This window comes from Uranotaenia lowii, chromosome 2 (genome assembly GCF_029784155.1).
Source record: "Uranotaenia lowii strain MFRU-FL chromosome 2, ASM2978415v1, whole genome shotgun sequence".
Lineage (NCBI taxonomy): Eukaryota > Metazoa > Arthropoda > Insecta > Diptera > Culicidae > Uranotaenia > Uranotaenia lowii.
The window spans coordinates 221280674-221305320 of record NC_073692.1 but is presented as its reverse complement, the minus strand read 5'-3'; the positions used below and the strand labels follow the sequence as shown (position 1 = coordinate 221305320).

Genomic DNA, 24647 nt, shown 5'->3' with positions numbered 1-24647 from the left:
TTGAATTTCTGGTTTTCGTCTGAATATAAAAGAAAAGCCATCAAAATTTTCGTGTTTAGATTATGTACACACGATTTTTAGCATTAAAGTTACAATTACAATTTTATTTTTAAAGTTTAATATATTTTAACAAAATTATTAAAAACCTTTTTTGTTATTTTAGTATAACAAAAAAAAATATATGCCATGTGTCAAAATCGTATTACCCACAAACTTGATTGATTAGTTATTTTGATCTATCAGTCATTTCGTCAATTTGCTGTATAATTAACCAATATGCGGATTTAGGAACCACCTCGCTTCTATCAAACCAAAAACAGTAAAGTACCTATTCATGTTTTGTTGTGTCGCAAATGTTGCTTGCAACCCATCGCATCATCATAAAGCGACTAACAACGTTAGCGGGAGCTCACGATTGGAGTGTGCAAAATGTTTACAGCATATCGCATACCCTACCGATATTAATTCTAAAGGTGTATAGGGGAGGAGCGGGCTATATGCGCCTATTAAGCAGAACACTGATTTAATCAAATATCACATCGAATATGTGTACAAAAACTATATACACGTGTGCAGGCATCTGTTTTCTATACAATGGAGTAATTTTTATGTTAAAATTTTATTCTGTTTCCGAGAAAACGATTTTATTGTAAGTGTTGTCTAAAATGCTGAACCTCAAACCGTGCGGGCTAAATGCGCCTATTTGTGTTTTGAACAAAATTTCTGTTTTTTGGGCAATATTTCCGTATAATTTCATTGAAACTGCTAGAAAGTAATAATTTCCGTACAACAAAGCTGAAGTTTCATAAAAATCTATGTATATAATAATTTAATGGAATAAAACAAAAGTTAGGGTTGCCATACTATGGAGGCAGTTCATCCATGAGAAAAACATTACCAAATCTGTTTTTAGATCTTCAATTCTCTCTTAAGATGTTAGTCAGAGCTTAAATTTAAAGGTTCAGTGATAAGAATAATTTATTTATTCTATTTAACCTGTTATTTTAGGATGGAGGCATTTTACAAACATGATGGGGGCATACAAAAACATTCTATTATTCCATTATATTATCATTTTTAAACGTCCACAAAAGCTGAAATATGTTTAATTTCTAAGGTTCATTTGAGTAAGAAACAGAAACCATCCTAGTTTTTGTTTTAAGCTTCTTTACGTATAATTTTTAAAAGTCGAAATATTACATCAAAATGTATCAAAAACTTGTATGATTTTTTTAAATTTTTTTGAGTTTGTAAATTCATAAAATTCTTTCTTGCCTTATGTTCTAAGCATATCACCCTCAAAATGCATTGGTCATATAAGCTGTCTAGTCAGCCATTTCATCAAACAGCAGTAGGGTCATTTAACCCGATAGGCCCATTTAGGAAACCTTTCCCCTACAACCGCCAGCTAGAGAATAGGTATGCGCTTGCGAGCATTAATTCATCCTGCATAGCTGCTGCGAACGTTTAAAGAAGGAAAAAAGCATACAGAACCATGCTTTTCCTTCGCCTTTTTTTGGGAGGGAACTCAAGAAAATCAACAAGAGAAAAGGGAGAGAATGTCCTTTGTGCTCTCGGATTTTTCCTAGGAGAGAGTGAGTTATAACGCATGAATTCTCTCTCTGGCTTATAGCTAACGATTAAATTGGATTTCAACCGGCTTGTTAGATGTTTACATCTTTTTCTGCTTGATTGTCCTACTTTATAATATTGAATGAAAATGTTATGTTTTGTTCTCATTATGTCGTTTTGCATAGGTACCAAGTTCTTGTCTATCTATGATTGTACGGGTTGTTGAACACCTTTATGAACTTATTTGTTTATTGGCTCTAACTTGTTATCGTCTTTCTGGTTTTTGTTTTGCTAAACATTCGAGTAAACATCGATGTTTACATTTATAGTCTTTTTCGACGGCTGCTGAACTCACTCTCTTTCTCTCTCTCTCTTCGGGTGGGAAGTGGGAGCATAACACACCCTCTTGCGCCAACAATGTTCATCGGAGAACGCGGCTCGCGTTTATGATCCGCCAGCATAGATTCATCCGAGGGTCGCGGCTGTGCCGTACGTACGCATATAGCTGCTGCATCTCGAACGGAGCGCCGCGGATCAATCAGTATCGTGAGAGATTTGGTCGCGAGTGGTTCGTTTGATCCCAGGTGTTCCTACTGGTAGTACCGCGCGTAACCGGTCGTTAAACTGAGATTCCTGTTATCAGCTCTTCTAGGGTGGAATATTGGCAGCCCGCAAAGCTTTCAGGAAGTGATGGTGTGAGGCACTTTACTTACCTTTGATAGATATAAGGGAGAGTTTTTTCGGCTGTTCCTGGATTGCAATTCTTATCAGCTGCGGTTGCAAATCGCGAATCTGAAGAAGTGAATTAGTGCAGTCTTTAAAGTTCACGGTTTGGTGATTGATTTCTGTTGGTTGGTCAGAATAGGATAGTGGTTGGAAGCCATCGGTTATACACTTTGGTTTGAGTAGTCCAAAAAGGAGGAAGAGGCGCATTCGATAGGCGTGTGAAGTGCTGCCTGGAAGTGGTCCATTCCAGAATCTCGGTGCGGTTATGAATAAATAAATATTGGATTAATTGGATGCATCACAAATCGATTATTTCTGATGTGCATCCAGCGTGTTTTGTGTGTATTTTGCTATAGAGAGCGTGGCCAAAGTGGATGAAAGTTTTCTTCAGCACCGGCTAGATTCATAAAGAGAAGAAAAAAAAAAATAAAGCAGAATTGTGATTAATGTTCTGGTTTATTGAAATCAGCGGCCACCGTTGTTAGTGAAGTAGAAAAGAAGAAGTTGGTTGGTTGTTGCAAAAGAGAGCGAGCACTGGGGAGTTGTTGTGGCTGGCTGCTCCAATCCATCGCTAAGCGGCAGGATTCGTGAAGGCGAACCGTGGAAAGGAAATCGATAAAATTTTCAGCACTGGGAAATTAGTGGAGGCCTCAAGATGGAAAACGTCACAGTGGATCGTTCTGTATGAGAGTGTCGTTTTCCTGGCGGTTTTTTGAGTGTGTTGTACAGGGATTAATTTTCGGTACAAAGTGGCGGAAGGAAGGGCCCTAAAGTTGTCCAAAGTGTGAGATAATTTGCATATAAATTGGATCCTGGCACGTAGATAAAGTGAAATAGACGAAAAAAAGTTGTTAAATGTTTGGTGACCGACAGCAACACGGAAAAAAGTTGAATGTGTGAATTGATTAAAGTTTATCTTGTAAGCGCTCGTTCCCAAGGATTCTACTAGCATGGAGGAGGAACTACGTTGTCCTGTCTGCAAGCAGCTTTTCTCCAATCCGGTGCTGTTGCCTTGCTACCATGCCCTGTGTCTAGCTTGTGCCATAGACATTCAGATTCCGGCGAATCAAACCCATCACGGTCCTGCAGTTCATTTGCATCAACAGCACTCACAATCGTCGGCATCGTCAGTTAGCACCGGTAGCTCAAGTGCGGCTGAGAGCGTCTCTTCAGATCAAGATCAGGCCGACAAAGTTAGCATTTTGAGTGAGGCCGATTCCGGGGTCATCTGCTGCACATCTCGACCCGGATCCTACGCCGGCACTCCCAATCTCCAGGGGCTACTTTTTCCACCCTCCAGTTCAGGGTCGGTCTTTTCCTTGGCTTGTCCAGTGTGCCGGAAAATTGTATTTTTCGACGAGCACGGAGCCCGCAACCTGCCCCTGTATCGTGCTATGGAGTCAATCGTAGATCGGTTCTGCGAACGGGAAGCTCTTCGTTGTCAAATGTGCGAAACTGAACCACCCAAGGTAGCGTCAGTGGTTTGTGAGCAGTGTGAGATTCGCTACTGCGATGGCTGCCGGGAGCTTTGTCATCCGGCACGTGGTCCGCTGGCCAAACACACCCTCACCAAGCCACGTGGCGCCTCTCAGCTTCGAGAGTCCATCTGTGGTGAGCACAACGAGCCACTTGCCATGTACTGTATGGGCTGCAAGCTACCCATCTGTAATCAGTGCATGGCCGATAACCGTCATCAGTCACACGACCTGCAATCGATCATGGCGATGTGCAAGGCTCAAAAGGTAGGTCTTTCGAGTTTGCTTTGATCTTTTGGAAGTTTAGGACTTCTCTTCCCACGAGGTTTTTCACGTTTTAAAAATACAACAATCGATTTACAACAAAAAATCTAGAACAAAAGATGCATAATTTTCATCAAGTTTAAAGATTCAGTTGATGAATTTGGATTTTGTGGTGGATAATATATGCTCCATTGTGAAGATAACTTGAAGGGTTCAAAATGAGAAACAAAAAATAATGACACAATACATGGAATTTCATCACCGTATCGATCACAAACTCAAATTATCATATCTTGAAAAGATTTCTCAGGTATACCCATCTCTCAAAAGTCAGTTTGACTGTCAAACTAAAAGTAATGAATCATGACACTTGGTGTGGTTTTTTGAAACGACATTGCCTTATAGTTTTGGTTATAACAGGACTAATATAATTTAGATAAACATTATAAATACGTTTTTTGCGTTCTTAAATGGGGATGAAATACAACAACATTTTTTTAAGTACTCAAAATGACAAAAAAGATGAAAATTTCATATAATCTAAAAACAAGTACCTTTGATCACCGGGGTATCTTAGAGCAACAATAAATATTTGCACATTATCATCAATAACTCAGTCTATAGTTCGAATTTTTGAAAACTGTTTTCTACGTTTGAAAGCCTATAAATTGAGTATCAAATAGACGAAATTTGGTTTGAATTTGGAATTTTTTCTGTTAGTAAAAACCGAATTTCAAAATCTTAAAATATCTACTTTTTTCCAAGGCTTGCAAACAAACAACTCTTCAGATGAAACCAAAATGCATTTAGAAGCAAACGGGTTGTTGAATGTGAAAGCTATTTTTTTCTTTGATATTTTTGATATTTAAAAAATAGGACATTTTCCAAGAGTAAGCCCGTATTTGACAAATGGATAGAAGCCCTATCAAATGGTTAACCTTGAAGAAAAAATGAAAATGGAAATAGTGGGTGGGCCTAGAAGAATGTGTTATGGCAAAATTTCATTTGTATTCACTAGCTCAAACTATTTAGCAATTGTTTAAATTTTTGCCCCTAAATGTATGCAACATAATAGAACTTTTTTCAATTATAAATGTTTGTAAAAGAAAACGTTCAAAAGCAAGATAAAATTGATAAACTAACATTTGTAAATATTATGAAGGTGTTTTGTATCCTTTATGATCGAGAAAACTCGTTAAAACCGTCAAGATAGAGATTGATCAATGTAACCCCAAAGCATCAAATTCAAAACAGAGACGAAATCCATTTCTTAATCAAATTTAAAGTGGTCTAATAAATTTCTGCAACCATGTTTCACGTTCATAGGAGTCCAGTACTGATTTTAAAAACATGAAGCATTCCACATTCCGCTTAACAGAAAAAATAATCGAAAAATATTTAAAAAAAATGATCAATATTACCTCGGATCACGGTACAAACAAAACACTAAAAATGACAAAAAATAGCTAAAATGATGAAAAATGACAAAAATACCAAATCCAGACCCCGTTCGTTTTTGGTAACATCCGATTTTGGTAACATAAAATGTTTGGGCGTGTTGCCAAAATCGAACGGGATCTGTATGACAAAAAAAAACAAATATAAACAGAATAAGAATAGTGCTAAATGCACCAAAAACTTGATATATAGAAACACAAAATGATAAAAGTTGATTAAAAATTGACTACATATTTCGTTAATGATGATAATGTTTAATAGTTTTTCTTTGTAGTAATAAGTGAAAAAATTGTTGGGAAAAAACCGTTTTTTAGCAACATTCGATTTTGACTACACAAAATGATGTTGGCAACATCGAACGGGGTCTGAATAACGTTTAAAAAAAATCACATAAACTCCAATGTTTTCTTGAACCAGCGGTTTTCCTTCGTAGATAAAATACTTTTGACGGAATGATTCTCATTTGTATTTATAAAAACTTTAACATGAAAAGAAGTACATTTTGTTTCCAGTGTATCACCAGTGATCCACTTTGCTTATTCGTAAATTTATATATTGTTTGTTTCGATTATAGTCGTTTTATCATCATTATGGCATTTCACTAATCACTAATCACTAATCGTACTTCCATAGCCAGAACTTATGTCTGAGTCCCAAAGAATAATATGCGTGTATTATTATTCTTCTTGTCTTTGTTCATGTTTTTGATCATTTTAACATAAAAACATCAAAATGATCAAAAACATAAAATGGTTGCCATGGAGCAGAGAACGCAGAGGCATCTGGAACACAGGAACAGGAAGAAACGTGGACAACCAGTACCATACGTTTCGAAGGGGATCGTTGGAAGCATGCTGAGAAAAATGCTCCGTGATGAAAATATCATGCTAAATGTAAAGTAACTTCACCACTCACTAGAGCCATTCTTCATCGGCTGGAAATGATTTATTTGGTACACAGAAATCACAAAACTTAAGACTAAAAATCTTTTTAAAAATTTGATATATTTGATGAAAGATTTTTAAAAAATCACTTGGATTTTCTGTGTTGAACTGTTTTGGATTTCAGTGTACAATCATTACAATCATTACTCGCTCTTGAAAATAAAAAGAAACGGAAACATTAATAGAACATTAAACCTTTCGAGGTCTGTTAAGAGCTCGAAAGGTTCTTCAAATTTTTAACCCTTTCACAAGAATTTGATAGTGAGATTACTTCGAAACCTCTCTGCAAATGATGAACTTTCATTTTTTAAAGAAGAAGGTGATTGTATTCAGTTAACTTATTAAAAATGTAAATCTTGTATGATTCAGAAAAAACATTATGAAAATACAAACATTTAAAAACCATGAGAAAGTACATAAGTGAGAAAAACATAAAGGTGAAAAATTGGAATGGCGTATGATTTTTGACACCCTAGTTCACTATTCACTAACAGGTATCGCTGATCAAATTGGTTCTTTTTGGTAAAATTTTGTATGGAAAAAAATCTACTTACATTTTTTTTAATTTTTTTGGTGAGGGTGGCACACTTTTTGAAGAGTTCTAAAGATTTCCATTAACCTGTCGCATCATTTGCGCTCGGTGTTGATGCCGAATGAGGTGGTGAAAATGGTTGAAATCGCGAAAAACTTTTCGAATTTTTCCCGGTTTGTTTACTTTTTGGACGGTGGCAAAGTTGCCAGTTGCAGTATGTTTAATTTATTTTCGTAAAATTTTTGCCACAATTAATAATTCCTTAAACTATTATTTCTTTAATTCTAAATATTATTATAACTGAATAGAAACTAACAAACGCTGGGAGCTGGAAAACCGAATTTTATCTATATCTAGCATCTACATTGAAAAAATGACAAAATTTTACAACCGAACTGTGTTAAACTTTTTGAATTTTCATATAGAGATACGTCGATTTATAATTTACTAGAAATACTTTCGAAAACAAAGTTTTTCTAATATTGTAAAGAAAAATATCTCAGAAAGATTAAATATTAATCAATTCAAATCAACCAAAAATTTCAGCTTATAGACGAAATAATTGTGATTAATCATTGAAAAGATTTTATTATTTGAAATTTATTCTTATCAAATTAATTTTTTTAATATAGTTTTTGTTTGGCTTTTAAATGACACTTCAACCCAGCTTACATGAAATCGTAGTAGAAATGGTTATCCAAACTTACTTTTAAGACTTATTTGATCACCATTGCAAACATGATAGTAGTGATATTTAGTTTTTGTTGGAAAATTATAGAAATTTTGTCTCTACTTTTGTAGCTATTTGTTAAGTAGGCAGTAGGGAGAGTGGGGATACTTGATCCCCTTTTCTTATTTTCACCATATCTTTTTGGAAAAATTTAGCAACTCGCCGTTTTCGACATTTTCTTACAGCTTGTAATTTCAAGTTTCTATGCTCCAAAAATTAGAACGATACTTGAACCCGTTGATGAACTAGAAGCATTTTTGTGAGAGTAAAAAAATTGTGATTTTTCTGAAGTTAGGGGAGACTTGATCCCCTATTGAAGTAGACTTGATCTTTTATTCAGGAAGCCCTAATCCTTGTATAAAAATCAAACAAAACCCCAAGATAGAATGTTAATTGACTATTTTGGTCACGTTTGTTCTCATTTCACAATTTACAGCAGACTTAAGAAGAAAATTCTATAGCTTTGTCTCAACGCTAATGTCATTGCATACTTAAAGGCGCTATTTTTTATAATTAAGAGAAAATTAATTATTTTTGCTCTTTTCTTTAGACAATTGTTTGATAAAATTAAATTTTTTAAATAAATATTAGTAATTTCGTAATCAGCAATCATAACGATCAATTCAGAAGAAAAATATGCCGTTTGGAAGGGGGATCAATTGTACCCAACTCTAGGGGATCAATTGTACCCATAATCAACATTTTAGAAAACTTTTTCTGAAAAATGTTGAGAGTTTTCCATTACTTTGAAAATATGGCATTTTGAAGTTCATTTTACGTTCGAACGATTGATACATTGGAACAAAAATTTTTTGCATAATTTGCCCATGTAAGGAACATTTTAAAGTGATGAAAAAAGATCTTCAAGTTACATTTTGTGAAATTTTTAAAACAAAGTTCAATTACTCAAAGAATTATTTTGTTAAAATTTTTTAAACTTCAAGCATTGTTATTTTGCTCATTTTGGCACATTTTTCTAGAACATTAGATCTTTGTAAGACATTCCAGTTTCGAGATATAGCTAAGGAATCAAGTATCCCCGGGGATCAAGTATCCTCATTCTCCCCTATAGTTTTGTTATTCCTACGATAAACCTTGTGGGTAAATGATTGTGAAATCTTATAGAGTTTTTGGATATATTCAGGACAGTGACAAAATCCAAAATGTCACATGATTAACCTTTCCAGAACGTATCCAGGCCGCACCAACCTGGACATATTGACCAAAAATCTTTGCAAAATCCGCTCGAACTCAAAATTTTCATATTAAAACCCGAGCTAATCATTCCAAATCCCAATATTTTTATAGAATTTCAGGAATTGCGAAATTTAAACATGAAAAATTATATTTTCTCGAGACACCTGAGTGGCATTGATCTTATTTATAATTTTATAAAATGGTTATAAGTTCAATTTGATTAAGCAAAAATTGTTATTTGACGCAAAAATCATATATCGTTAGTTTTATAGGAGCTCGCCAAAATTGTGGATATATCCTGGGTAAAAATCGAGCTTTTTTCCTTCAAATACATACCACCCCAAACCTCGCTTTCCTAATTTTTTTCTTTTAAAATCCGCGTAAAACCAGCCTATCCGGCATCATTACACTAGATACCATTTCTTAAGAGGAATTATCCCAAAGTAATGTAAATCGAACTGTGGCCCAAGATTTTTAAGGAATAATGAAATTTTCATCAAATTGGCATCCCTGATAATGTTTTGAATTTTCGTCGCCACGTGGTCGAAAAGTGTTGTTTACATAAACATACGCTCCAATTTTCTCACTCATTTTGATTTATTAACTAGTTCTACATTTTACTCACATAATATGTTATTGTAGGAATCATTCATGTAATTTGTAATTTATTAACGCAGTTTGTCGGTTACAATTAACTATTAGTTCAGGTTAAGGAAATCAAAAAATAGTTGGCTAGATTTTGAATGGTTTGAATCCTGAAACTCAAATGAGTGTTTTATCAGTTCAAATAATACAATCATTCAATCATTCAATAGTTGTTTTTGAATACTGTTTATAACTTACACAGCAAACATCATTTTTGTTTCCTACGACTCAAAACAAATTTTCAAGTGTCTGGTATTCTGAATTCTAATATTTTGGCGCTTGAAAATGCTTAAATTCATTAGTTTCTAGTCAATTAATCATTAGTAACCAGTCTTCAAAGAGCAACCCATGTGCGATGTGTAAAGAAGTTCATATACACACTTGTACAGTAGCATCGAAGTACGTGTTGAACTTTCTTATGGGTAAACATAGTTGAACTCAAGTGTAGTGTGCAAGTTGAAGTTCATGTTCAAAAATGTTTGGAACAGTTTGAAATTAATCGCAGCAGTCAAGTTTAGAAGATCAAGTAGGAAGACGGGTGGAAATTTGGTGTTGTTTTTTTTTTATTGATAACGAAAAGTGTTTAAATCCATCAAAATTTCACCCGGGAAGAGTTTAGATAAAGAATGGTGATTATATAAAATAAAATAAATACCTGAAATTTTATCATTAGCGCTTGCTTCTATTTCTTCATCAGGGCCACGAAAATTTACAAGGGCACATCTATAACCAAGGTAACATATCAAAAGCCTGCGTCCTAGGTTGCGGCGGCCTCAGTAATCTCCAGGCAAGAATCTGAAAGATGACGGACAAACGAAATGGCTGTCTTTTCACCGTCTCCGGTGATGAAACAACTATGCATTCGGACCGCTGGATTTGGAAATATTTGAAATTGGCGAACGCGGTCAATGCAAACTAAAGCGGAGGAACAAATTGACATCGATATTCTGATTCGCTGCATTTAGAATGCTACCTCAAAGCGATTTTAATGTGTGTCATTTAAGTCTGAGGGACTTCAATGGCATGTAAATGGGAAAGGTTTCAACAGCTTCGCGTTCGCCAATTTTCGCGTTCACTATGTCATCGTTCTGATGATAGCGCATGCGAGTGCGCTATTTTAGGCGAGATCTGAGTAATCCATAGCTAGCGAGAAAAGTTATCTACTTTTTACACCGATTATTCCACACATAATTAGCGAATATATAGCTGTCAAACTGGAATGAGATTTTTAATAACCATACAAATTCTAAATTATCAGAATTAGAGGATTAAGTAAAACGTAGGGGAGATGAGGGCATAACGAGCACCCGAGGCATAATGAGAACTACGCTTTTCTACGAAAGTGCGTATTTTCTTAAATAAATTTTCATGAGGATTTGTTTCGTACTTCCTATAGTATTAATTTTTCACAAAAAAAGGAATCTCCTTATCATCTTTACAGAGATATTTAAAAAAAATTAGCTTGGTTCTCAAGTTACGAAAATATTATAATTTTTGAGCACCACGAAATAAGCTCTTATGATCTTAAAATAACCTTGATCTATAATTTACGCACTGCAACATGATGTACACATTATTTCTCAATTTTTACCATCATAAAATATTTGATTTTTCACTTTTATCAATTTTAAAACACGTTTTTACTTAAATTTGTTGACTAGGGGCATATAGAGCACCATATTATCGAGGCATAATGAGCATTTTCTTCCGTAGAATCTAGCAGCGAATTAAAATTGATTTATAGCGCCACACCTTGACTAGTTTTCATCCGACGATTTAGCCTATTGGTAAGGTGTCGGAGAAGTAATTAAAAGACTAGAGTTAGACTTCTGTTCGAGGTGATTTTTTTCCATTTACAATTCATGATCGATTTTTTTATTGTTACATTATACGGATAGTAGCATCATCCTCCGAACAAAGCACATAATGTATGAGCGTGCGTGAATTGTTTGCATTCTACAAACAGACCTAGATTATTTTGTTATTGCTTTGTTTGATGAATCTGCGACTCACCTGACTTCATCGAATTGAATTCCCTGCTAGATTCCCCGGCAAAAACGCACATCTTGCTCTGATTAATGGTACTCATACTGCCTCAGGGGGGGTTCTCATTATGCCTCCACAGTGGCTGGTTTTCAGCTTTTGGCAAAATTTTTTAAAATGCATTTTTTAACGTTTTTATCTAGTTTTTCACGTTTCAGCCCGTTAGGGAATACGCTTTTTAAGTGTCTGAACACGAAACAATAATGTAACCTCCATATTATAGCTATTTTCTATGGTTAAATAACCGTTTTCCTTAAGGTGGCCATTATGCCCCCATCTCCCCTAAGTGAAATCAAAATGATTGTGTTGTTTTGTCTCCAACAGTCATCGATCCAGAGTTCGAACCGTCCCAATGGTCGTCTCAAGTCATGAAAAAATCATGATAGGTATGCAGCGCACGTAACCATGACTCAAACTAACACTACTAGAATTTGATTAGATGCTATCATATTTTACCAAAGATTCATTGTATTAAATAAATTTTACCTAAAAACTAAGTGGAAGAAAGTTGGCAAGTTGGAGAAATGGCTGCAACTGGACAACAATTCACTAAATCCAACCATACAACGAACAATTTCTCAATTATTTGAATTTTTGAATAATTCAATTTATCTATTGACATCCGTGTTCTGATCCTCACACAGAACAATCTATGCCGAATATTCTGATCGAGGAGCTTGAAACTTAATGTTGGGGATGTCGAATACAAAAAGATATCAAATTCATTATTAAAATTGCTTTTAATAAATGGTTACATTTGTAACTCAAAAATTAATCTGCAACGATCAGTTATTAAAAACTTATATTTCCATTCCATTCTAAATATTCGTAAACTGCATAATGTGTAAAATTTTATAAATTTAAGTGTGTGTTTTAGATTAAGAAAAAAAAAGTCAGCGTGTATCGATTTGAGTATACTGAAGTAAGCGTGCACTGAGAGTGGCGACTCCAAGCGGTCACTAGTTTAGGGCGCTTCCCGACAAGCCTCATTGGCTCACCGGGTTCATAATCGCAACAACTTCAAGACGTTTGTTTAATGGAAACTAAATCACAAACTATTCCTACTTCCACGTCCCTTTTAAAATTAATTTTTCAGCTGCTCTCAATATATAATTTGGCTAAACACGCACTTTCATTCTGAATTTAAATAAAACTTGTCATCTTTGGACAGTGTCATATAATAAATATTCCTCTGATAACCTCAGTGAAAACAAAAATTCCACTACCTATTCATTTTTCCACGGTTTCGTCCTGCGATTTGAAAAACACATTTGAATGCGCTATTTAATCACTTCCAACCAAAACTAAGACGACACATCCACGTGTCATCTTTTTATTAGCTTCTGTTGAAATTTTTCACTATTTTAATCAATTTAACAAATACGATTTTTACAGACGAGGACAAACGCGTGCGCTACCATTAAGTCAACGCCTACCTCCTTTTATCATCATTATAATAATAATAATAATAAATAAATTATGGCATTTGAGACTTTATATCAATTCTGCAGTTGATGGTCAGTTACTGAAAAACTTATCCGGAACAACTGTGTTCGATGTTTACTCTTGGATTCGAAATCGTTGACACATTGGCACAAAACTTTAAGCAATGATTCTTCATTCATATTTGCTGTGTTATCCTGACGAATGGAGTGAACTGCCAGAGTATTAGAGACTATAAAAAGTAAGCATAGTCGAGAGAAGAGCTGTTTTGGGATGAATAAACCCATTGGCAGAGATGCCAATGTGCCTGATTTTTCAGGCATTGCCTGATTTTTCGAGACTCTGCCTGATAACCTGATAAGCCATTGAATTTCCCTGATTTTTGAAAATATGCCTGATTTTGCCTGATTTTCGCGAATTTCATGAAAAATGGGTAGTAAGAAACTTAAGTAGGTACCATAGCTGATGTGAAAAAGTGAAAATGTGGCTGAATCAAAGCAATCGAAAGATTCCCGATAGTTCTTATTTAAAAAAGGGATTTAAATGGAATCTTTCGATTGCTTGATGCAGAAGAATAATTCAACCAAATAGGCTCACAAAACATATAAGAGTGAAAATGTGGAGCGATGATCAAAAAAAAAGGTCATCACTTTTAGCGAAATTTCCGTTACTTGAACGCTGCCTGATTTTGCCTGATTTTTATTTCGCGTGTTCCCTGATTTTTGAAAAAACATGTTGGCAACCCTGCCCATTGGGCTAAAAATCCCGGAAAAAAAGAGCAGAGCTCAGTAGAGAGAGGACCAGCAAGCAGTACAGATGGAAACATCACACTTGCAACACTCGATGAAATAATGGTGTTGATCCAAAGCACCCAGTTCATATGCGAACTGTGCGAAGTTGTGAATCACCTGTGCTACTATGGGGAAAAGGGTTTAAAGCATGGGTGGCCAAACCATAGCCCATTATTTTTTGTGGCCCGCGAAGCACTTTTTCGAAAAACAATGTTATATTAATTGAACGTTTTTGGATAAATATATCTGAATCTATACTAACTTAACTCAAAACAAATTTCTTTGAATATAAGCCAAAGGGGTCAAATTGTATAAAACCTAATGTTGAGAAAACACGCTTCTCAATAGTCGTGTTTTACCATTTTCCATAAATTTTTCGAACATTCGAAATTTTCTTTCGAACGTAAAAGTTGAGAATATAATTTAAAATATCTGAGAAAATCACCAAATGTAATTCGAAACATGGAGAACCGTTTGGCTTTATTTACTCATAATGGATCATTTTTACACTTATACAACTTTGGCATTGAGGGCCTCATAAAATTTTACAAAAAAGGTTATACTGTCACTGAACACGAAACAATTACGATTAATATTATAAATTATCAAAACTGTACGATATTTGACACATTAGCTGTAAATGCTACACACATTTTTCAATGTTTTCCGATTGGGTTTTGTTGATTACATATCATTGGTATGAAGAGCATTCAAGTGGTCTCTAGTTTTAATATTGAGGAGTTTGGATAGGATAGCCTTAGAAAGATAGTAAGATCGTATCAAAAACGTATAAAAGTCGTAAAAAAATTACTGAATCATATCAACATCATAATTAAAATTATACTTTTACAACGATTCATGGCTTGAATTCTAGATCAACAATTTCGATCATCCATCAACATTAATCAACTTTTGCAAATTATGTAAGATATTGAAAATTTCCTTTATAAATTTTACCAATTTGTTATTCTATGTTAAGCTTAAACAAAAAAAGTATTTATGAAAATTAAACTAAATCCAAATATAGTTTAATTGCCAACATGATCGTATTTATGTACATCAATAGACATCTAGACAGATTTTACAGTTGAGTTGCAGAACGGCTTTCTGTAGCAATATTTACACTTTTAAAAGGTGTAATGGTTCAAATCGTATCAATCCTGTTTATAGATGGCTTTCCCAATACACTTGTCAAAACTAGATACTAGAAATTGAAAAGAATTGATTTAAGTTGAGGTAGAGGTCTGTTATTTGAAAAATTCTTTTAAATGTCAAAAGCTTTTGAACGTTCCTTTTTTCAACAATTCCATTCTGAATTATTTTTTATTTGTCTATCAAATTTTTCTAAGGATAACGGTTAACTTGAAAACTTTGAACAATGGCCATTGCAGTCACACGATACGATTTGACATTTCTGGGACGAATTAACCGAGGAGGTTTTAAATCCCTCGAATAGATTGACATATTGGGAGGGACAGTTCATTTCCTATTGCATTATATTTCTACAATTTTTCCAAAGGGGCAAAATTTAATAAAATATGCTAGTAAAAAAACGACTTATTAGGATGAATCTATACTTGGTGTGACCTGGGCAAATGTTTTTAAGCGTTTTCAAAAATCTATTATTAGGTATTTGTTTTGTTTCAATACACTAGAACTATTTGTGTGTGGCCCGCAAACCAATCTGTTGATAATGTTGGCTACCCATGGTTTGAAGGATTGTATTTTGTACATGTGTTATGTTTATGATTTTATGCATAAGAGTTTAAAATCCAAATTTAACACAAAACACGTGTACCGATCATATTTATTCCGTTTCAAGTGCAATACATTGTACTTAAGTATATGGAAACATCGGGAATACAAAGAGAAAGGTCTATTTTGAGCGTGGAATAAAGCACACCAGTTTACTTTTTCTGAAGAAATTGCAACCGAAATAAGAACGAATAGGTAGCATCATCAGGTTGGAAACCGGTTGTTTGTAAACTGAACTTCGACCCATCACCCTCTTCCTCCAGGTTCAGTTCCGTGAACCGGTTCTCCGAGTTGAACCATTCCAGCCAGTCCCGATGATTGGTCCTGCTTGATTTTAATATCCCATACATCAAAATTTACCCGGGAAGAAGGCCTGCAGTCAATGCCTCGGCTTGGCTCGTTCGCCGTCATCCGCTGGAAGCGCTTCAGTGAACAAAAATAAAAACCCATTCCGGTAAGATTCGGGACAGGACAGGGAAGGTGAAGAAAAACAAAAATGCATTTAGCGCATCCGCAAAATTATTCCACACCGTTAGCCCTCGTTGGCCCAACAAATCTGTAGGTTGCTGTGCGGGATGGTCTTTCTGGTTGTTTCATCATGCGGCTTGCGCATCAAAACATCTTATGGGTTTCATGACAGCTGCACCCAAACAATGCACAATTTCAATGGTCCGAACACGTGGACAGAATGTCTGGTCGACAAGGGATATTGAAAGGCCAATCTTGTTGCGCCCAAATTGATGGAATCGCATAAAAAATTACCCAAGTTGATATATTTATAATAATTTTTTTTGTAATAGATAATATTAAAACTGCAATGATCTACACAGCAAATTTTTTTTTTGCTGGAAACCAGCTAAGTTTTGCTGGTTTTTGTCCCGCTGACTTTCCAGCAAAATTTCCAGCAATTTCAATTGCTGGAAAAAACAGCAAACGTTAATGCTGGTTTCCAGCAATTCAAATTGCTGGAAAATCAGCAATCCAGATTGCTGGAAACCAGCTATTTCTTTCAACACAACCGGCAGTATTTAGTATGAAATTTATATTTCAATTCAAAATTAAAGTTTAATATTGGCTGTGCATACAATAAGCAATAAAAACAATTATTTTCTCCCATTTTCAATAAGGGATTTATTCATTTTCAAAAAAAAAAAACTTTTTTTTCACCACTTTCTTACACCGGCTCTGGGGTGGCCGCTTTGTGCCAAAGTGTTGATCATCCGCCACCTGTAAAAATAGTTTTGATTAGTATCTTCTATGGAATATCTACCTGTACAATAAAAACTTACCCTTGACTTGATGCCTGGTTGCTAGAATATAGGGGAAAATAAAATAATTATATTTATTTAACCTAAATTCGCAAAATAGAATCTCACCTTACTTCAGCGTACGAAACAAAAACAAACTCCAAATTGACAACTCGATTGCTGATTTTCCAGCAAACTAGATCAATTGCTGGAGAGTCCAGCAATTTGAAAACCGATTGCTGATTTTTCAGCAAAAATGACAAGCACATAACCAAATGCTGAAAATTCCAGCAATTCGAAAACCGATTGCTGGTTTCCAGCAAAAATTTGGATTGCTGAACGTTTCCAGCAATTTTTTTTGCTGGAAACCGAGGCAAAAATTTACAGTGTAAGTACATACAATATTACATGTTTCCTAAAACAATTTTGATGTAGTCTCTAGTTATCTTGAAGCCTTCCAGCCTCATGAATAAATAAATATTGATTTGGAAATTTCGTAACAAATAACATTTCTTTTTTCCACTGATGATGAAGGATAATGTTGTCTGGACCGACGACGACAAGGGTGAACGTGAGGGAGTCTCTGGAAGATAGCCAAAGCATTCGGCAGGCATCGACGACACCCTCAGGGTATGAATCTTACTTTTGAACTCAATATAGTGAGCTCTTAGAATTGGCAGTTGATGCTTGGAGTAACGAGAGGCAAAAGAAAGTTTTTACACTTCAAAATTAAAGTCATTGAACAAATAATTTGTAAACAAAGGAACACAATTTAAACATAAAAACATAAATAACATAAAAAATTATTAATTGATTTAATCGGTAAAAATTTTCGATATTTTGACATTGATACAAGGAATCAGGATAACTTTTGTAATGATTGCGTGTCTTATTCACGGAGGCGATGAGAAGACTGTTATAATCGATTGGGTTGTAGACACAAGACAAAATTATCAAGACATGTTGGACCTATGTTTCTGGAATTCATCAAATCTCCTAATTCATTTGCTTCCTCTATCTTTCCTCCTTTTTTTTTCAAATTATGTGCTTTAGATGGGCCTTACTTTTTTATCTTTAAAGAATAATATAGGTAATTATTGAAAAAAAAAAACAAGCAAACAGATTCGTGGGAAGTCATCAGGCCAGCTTCATGGAGGGACGGTCAACGACGAACCAGATATTCACATTACGGCAAATCCTCCAAAAATTCCGGGAACACCAAGTCCCTACGCACCATCTATTCATCGACTTCAAAGCCGCATACGACACGATCGACCGTAACGAGCTATGGAAAATCATGGACGAGAACGGCTTTTCCGGGAAGCTGATCAGACTGATCAAGGCGACGATGGATGGAACGCAGTGCTGTGTGCGGATTTCGGGTGAATTGTCGAGTTCATTCGAATCGCGCAGGGGGCTTCGACAAGAAGATGGTCTATCCTGCATGATGTTCAACGTGGCGCTAGAAGGTGTTATTCGACGAGCGGTGGGCGAAATGCGGGGCACAATTTTCTACAGATCCAGTCAACTTATCTGCTTTGCCGATGACATTGATATAGTCGGCAGATCATCTGCGGCGGTAGGGGAGATCTACCGCAAACTGAAACGCGAAGCAGGAAGGATTGGGTTGATGATTAATACGTCCAAGACGAAGTACATGCTGGCCTGCGGATCCGAGACCGACCGAACCCGCTTGTCCAGTAATAACAAGGTCACGATCGACGGCGACGAGCTGGAGATAGTCGAAGACTTTTTCTATCTCGGCTCACTGGTGACCGCAGACAATGACACCAGCCGTGAGATCCGGCGGCGAATTATCAGCGGAAGTCGTGCCTACTATGGACTCCACAAGCAACTGCGGTCGAGAAGACTTAGCCCTCGCACGAAGTGTAACCTGTATACGACGCTTATTAGACCGGTTGTTCTCTACGGGCACGAGACTTGGATATTGCTCGAGGAGGACCTGCGTACACTCGGAGTATTCGAGCGACGAGTGTTAAGAACCATCTTTGGCGGCGTACAGGAGAACGGAGTGTGGAGGCGAATGATGAACCACGAGCTCGCGCGACTCTACGGCGAACCCAGTATCCAGAAGGTTGTGAAGGCTGGCCGGATATGCTGGGCGGGGCATGTTGGGAGAATGCCGGACGACTGTCCTGCAAAACAGGTGTTCGCTACGAATCCGGTAGGAACAAGACGAGCGGGGACGCAACGAGCGAGGTAGTTAGACCAAGTGGAGCGTGATCTAGCGAACGTGGGGTGCCCGAGAAATTGGAGAACGGGTGCCATGGACCGAGTGAATTTTAGGAATTATGTTCGTCTAGTTATGTCGTGAGATGGTATACTATGTAAATAAATAGGTAAATATTGAAGTTCAATACTGCGAGAAAAAACATTTCCTCTATTTTTTTTTACCTTTAATGAAAATGATTGAACAGAGCTCCTTCCGGAACCTCATCTTCGTCGCCAGATGTGGTAGCTGAGGAATAACTTGACTACCGCTTTTGATGATACAATTTTATAAGAACTCATTTCATGGTCGTAGGAACGGGGGATGGTTTGGGGGTTAAACCTGCATAAATTGGGCATTTGATATCAATCATTCGAATCCAAAAGCCAGGCAATATCCTGGAAAATTTTGAGAAAATCCAAGCATCATTCGAAATAATGACAAGAGAAAGATAAAGGAAAATCACTTCAATATTTCATGGTATTTAGATAAAAATAACTCTAAAAAAATCGCTTTTGAAGCCAAAAATAAAAAAAAATATTATTAGATTACTTATTTAGATTCCCTTGTCTAGTTTTGCAAATGGAATGTCTATCCTACAGTATTTCAAAATTTTCTCACGTGTTGACTCAAATTTAGTCCTGAAAAAATAAATTTTATTAACTTAATTTTATTAAACTCAATCCGGAACATGTGTATTATCCATTTCAAAATAGTATTTCTGTTCTTATGTTTTGGATTCTGTATCTTGCTTAGGATTTTTGATTTTCAATTTGAAATGTCATTACTAACCAGATTAATCATTCAAAACTCATAATTAAATTCAGATTCACAGGTCGGATTTAAAGAAAATTGAAATAATGAGTTCATGTTGCACCCCGAAACTTTAAATTTGAAATTACTGATTCATGATTGAGGGCTTTGAAACAGATTGAAACATGTTGGTTCATAAATAAAATTCTAATTTTGAATTAAGATTAAGAAAAGGTATCAAAATTTCAAAACAGATTCAAAATTTAAATTTTGACAATTGACATAAAATTATCAAGATAACTATTTCGTTGAGGAATTCAAATCGAAAGAGAACGCAGACTTATAGTTTTGAGGGCAATTTAAGAATTTCAACTATAAATTACAAGCATAAGGTAGAATTTGATTTTACTTGCAAGTTTTTTTTTATGGAAAACCTGATTTATTAGTGTGAAAAAACATCTACAGGATTTAAATTATTTTTTTTTTCTTTTTTTTTTTTCTTTATTTGGTTATGACCGAAGAAGTTTATAAAAACTGTTGACGGTGCCTAGACAGTGTTACAGCTCCAGGGTTGTGTGTACTTATGTAATATATACTTAAATTTAAAACACTTCCGTTGCTGCCGTTAGGGAAACAGTGAGGATAGGAAGGAAGGGATGGAGATTAAGGATGGATTTTGGAGGTGGAAAGGAGATAGGATGAATTTTGGAAAGGGTGCTTAAATTTTCCCACACCAGGTTGCACACGGTTACGAAGACCATTTCCTGTCTTCTCCTCCCAAGAGCCCATAGCTTAGACAAGATTTACCGCGCTTGTCACGCGTTAATTTTGTTGATGTTTAGTTTCTTGGGAGGTCCGTGCAGTTTAATTTTAGAGGTTTGGTTTAAGAAGCACAGTAAGATCGCACCCCTCCACTAGTCATACTTTCTTTGTACGGTATAGTTTCGTAAGAGCGGATGGACCCTACTGTGCTGAGTTTCGTTAAAGTGATGATTGTTTCGAGTTAAATCCATGTTAATTTGATTTTTGTTTTGAATGTAGTAAATCTTGGTATGTTTTTTAATTCACTAGGCAGAGAGTTGAAAATGTTGATTCCTCTGTTTACAACACTATTTTGTGCAAAAGAAGTTCGTGATCTTCTAGTAGATAGATTGACATGTGCCGAACTCCTTGTATTATGTGCATGAAATTCTGATGATAGAGGTATATTTAATTGATGTTTAACCAAATTATTTAAAACTTTGTAGATATAAAGGCAAAGTTCTAATTTATTGAGCATATCAAAAGATAACACTTTGGAATTGTAGAGTGATTCAGTCGGATGCAATATGGGAAGATTTCTTATAATTTTTATGACTTTGTTCTGTAAGATGCGTATAGGTTGTAGATTGATACTGGCACTTCTACCCCAAATGCAATTCATGTATGTTATGTGGGAATGAATATATGCAAAGTATATCTTCCAGGCTGTACTTTCAGAAATCAGTGGGCGTGTTTTTCTTAAAGCAAACACATATGGCGTTATTTTACTACAGACATTTTTTGTATGAATATTCCATTTCATGTTTTCATCTATGAATAGACCCAAATACTTTGATGAGCTGACTTGTTTTACTGGAGAACCATTAACAGTAATGTTTAGAGTTTGAGAGTTTCCCCGAAGTTTGAACAACATAAAATTGGTTTTTTTAAGGTTCATTTCCATGTGATTGGAAAGAAAGAAGTCAACTAGTAGTTCAAGATCATGTTCGATGTTTTCTTCGAGCGTTATCAAATTTTCAGAAGTGTGTAGTATTGTAGCATCATCCGCGTAGAGTTGTAGTTTTCCTTTTAGAGGCAACAAGAATATATCATTGATATACATTATGAACAACAGTGGGCCAAGAATTGATCCTTGTGGAACTCCGTGTTTGATAGTCTGCAGTGAACTTGTTGTATTATTAATCTTCACTGCTTGTTTTCTATTGCTCAGATATGAATGCATTAAGCTTTGAGAATCGTTAGAAAAACCTAAGTCAGAGAGCTTTTTAACAAGTAACTTGTGGTGAACTGAATCAAAGGCTTTTTTCACATCTATGAACACACATACAACAGACTTGGCGTTGTCTATCCCACTTGAGATGTCATCTACGAGATTAATGGCGGCTGTTAAGGTGTTAGACTTAGGGACAAAACCAAACTGGTTGGGATGAATCGCATTGTTTGTAATGCAGAATTGTTGTATTTGTGCAAATATGATTTTTCAATCGGTTTGGAGAACGCATTGAGCACTGATATCGGACGATAATTGCCAAGGACCGTTTTATCGCCCGATTGGGATAACTTTAGCAAGTTTTAAAACGTCTGGAAAATAGTTGGTTCTTAAACATTCATTGATTAGTGTTGTATATTTTGAAATGTAGAGATTTTTGTATGTTTTCATAAACTTTGTAGAAATCTTGTCTAAGCCGGTGGCTGCATTGCTATCAAGATCATCAATAAATTTTGCTACATGTTCTTCCATAACATAAGAAAAATTATATGTTGTATGTTGAACATTTTGGTTTGTAGATGATATTGATGGAACAGGGATTTCGTCACAGACATCGAGGTAAAATTTATTGAAAGCATTAGCTATAATAATCTCATCCGATATCAAGTTGTCATTGATATTGATTGTATATTTCATTTTTTCATTTTTTCCTGTTTTATTAAAAATCAATTCGTTTATTTGTTGCCATAAAAATTTTGGATTGTTTAAATTATTTTGAATTTTTGACTCATAATGAAGTTTTTTGGAAATTTTAATTTTGTTGCTTAGCATATTTCGAACTCTTCTATATTCTGATTGAACTGTACTATCTTGCTTCTGGGCATCGTACAGCTTTCGCTTTTTCATTATCAAGCTTAAAATCTCTATTGTTATGGAATTAGTTTACATGAAAATTGTTCGCTGATAAAGAAACATGTGATCTTCTCGTAAAAAATCTTCAAGTAGTTTCATATTTTCTCAGTGTATTGATTAATATGTTGAACTATGCCGTTTTTTTTAGAAAGTCAAACTTCCAACTAAAATCTTAAATTTGAATTTTAAAAAATCAAACTTGAATCCCAAAATTTGGATTTTTTAATTTCACTTTTGACAATTTGATTTATTTTCATCGATGGCCTTCACAGGCCAAGTTTATTCGATTTCAGAATATAATGAGTTTTTTTTATGATATTGAAGGTTTCATAAAAAATACTAATTTGATGCTCAAACAAAAAAAAAAAAAACGGCAAATTTACTAAAACTATGAGCAAAGCCAGATATTTTTAACATCGATAAAATTTATTTCTGTATTTTGTTACTTAGGCTTCATCATACAAATTCAACTCACCATTTGAAAGATTTTAGGACGCATTAAAAAAAAGTTAAGATTTAATACGAAAAATGACTAATGTAATCAAACCTGGAATAAACAATCCAAAAGCACATAAAATATTTTGATGGAAGTTTTTTTCTATTTATGCATTATTTGAGCAAAAATATTATAGAAAAAATCAGTTTCCAAAACTCCCCCATGAGGTGGTTCTTCCTACGGTCCTGACTCATTTTTAAATTTTAAACACTCAGTCCCATGCTTACTGAGATTATCTCTAAAACCATAAACACCACGAGTTTAATATCTTATTATGGGTCTAGATTATTGGTTTGGTAAGATACCCTTTTTCCAGAATATCATGTTTAATGGCTCCTAATTTTTTTTTTTCAAGCTTAAAACCATCACCTTGTATAATTTCCAACTTCAATTTTTAGATTTATTATTTTGAACCCTGTAATCGGGATGAAGCCTAGATAATCCATACTTCGTATCTGAACTTTACAGATTAAAATTATTACTTCATCCTGAAAAACTTTTCTGAGTTATGAATTGAAAATTTTGAAATTAAATTGGTTTAATTTGCTTGATTTTTAAACCAAATTCTAGGGTCAATTTCAAAACACCAAGTCCCATTTTTTTAAGTTGAATTAAGCGCATTTTTTTGTTTCCCGATGGAAATCTCTCCGGGAATGTACAGAAAGTTGAATGAAAATTCTTAAAAAATTCGAGGTTTATCTATTGAAATGCTCCAATATGTTTTTAAACTCCTTTAAACTTTAGACTCCAAAAAATCAAGTTGAATGTCCAAAAGTTGGAAGCTTCTAAAGAATTCGAATGACCGGATGCTGTAAACAAGTGCACTTACTTTTACAACAACACTATCCAGGAACAGATAATCCAATATAGGAAAATTATCTGGTTTTATTCAAATTAGATCTTGAATTTTTTGTGCCTAGGAAAAATGTGAATTTCAATGTCTTGTGTAGATTATAGAGCTTCAACATCTTTCCATTCAATTAATTTTTTTAACACGATTTTTCAATGAGAGGGCCGTAAGAAATATTTAGCCAAACACAGCTTATATTTAATGAGTTTTTTAGCTGATTCTGGCTCTATTTCTACTTAATTTTCTGACGTTTCAAGTACACATTTCAAAACATGATCTCTTCTGGATGGAATAGTGATTTCTTAGTTATTTTCAAATTACGAAAAATTCCTCATCAATCTATGATACATCAGATAATGATGACCTTCCACATGACAAAAATAAACCTTGGTTTTTTATCCTTATTTTTAAAGTATTATGATAATTAATCGTCTAATGAAAAAAAAAAATTAAAAGCAAAATTAATCACCTAATAACATTAATTTATTTGTTCATCGATAACCAAAAACATTCCAAAAGTTTATTTTATGAAAGTGTTTTCCTTAACCTGAATTAATAGTTCATTGTAACTGATAGGCTACGTTTAAGTTAATAAATTACAAATTACAAATT

At 34.7% G+C, this 24647-nt stretch overlaps 1 protein-coding gene across 1 annotated transcript in view; it reads left to right on the top strand.

The window, feature by feature from the left end:
* Positions 1-2298: 2298 nt before the first annotated feature.
* The window catches only part of LOC129749239 (E3 ubiquitin-protein ligase TRIM9), a 579998-nt gene continuing 557649 nt past the window's right edge, over positions 2299-24647 (top strand). The window contains exon 1 of the mRNA XM_055744176.1: positions 2299-4040. Within this exon, the coding sequence (XP_055600151.1) occupies positions 3249-4040 (792 nt within the window). The 5' untranslated portion in view covers positions 2299-3248. The remainder of the gene's footprint in view (positions 4041-24647) is intronic.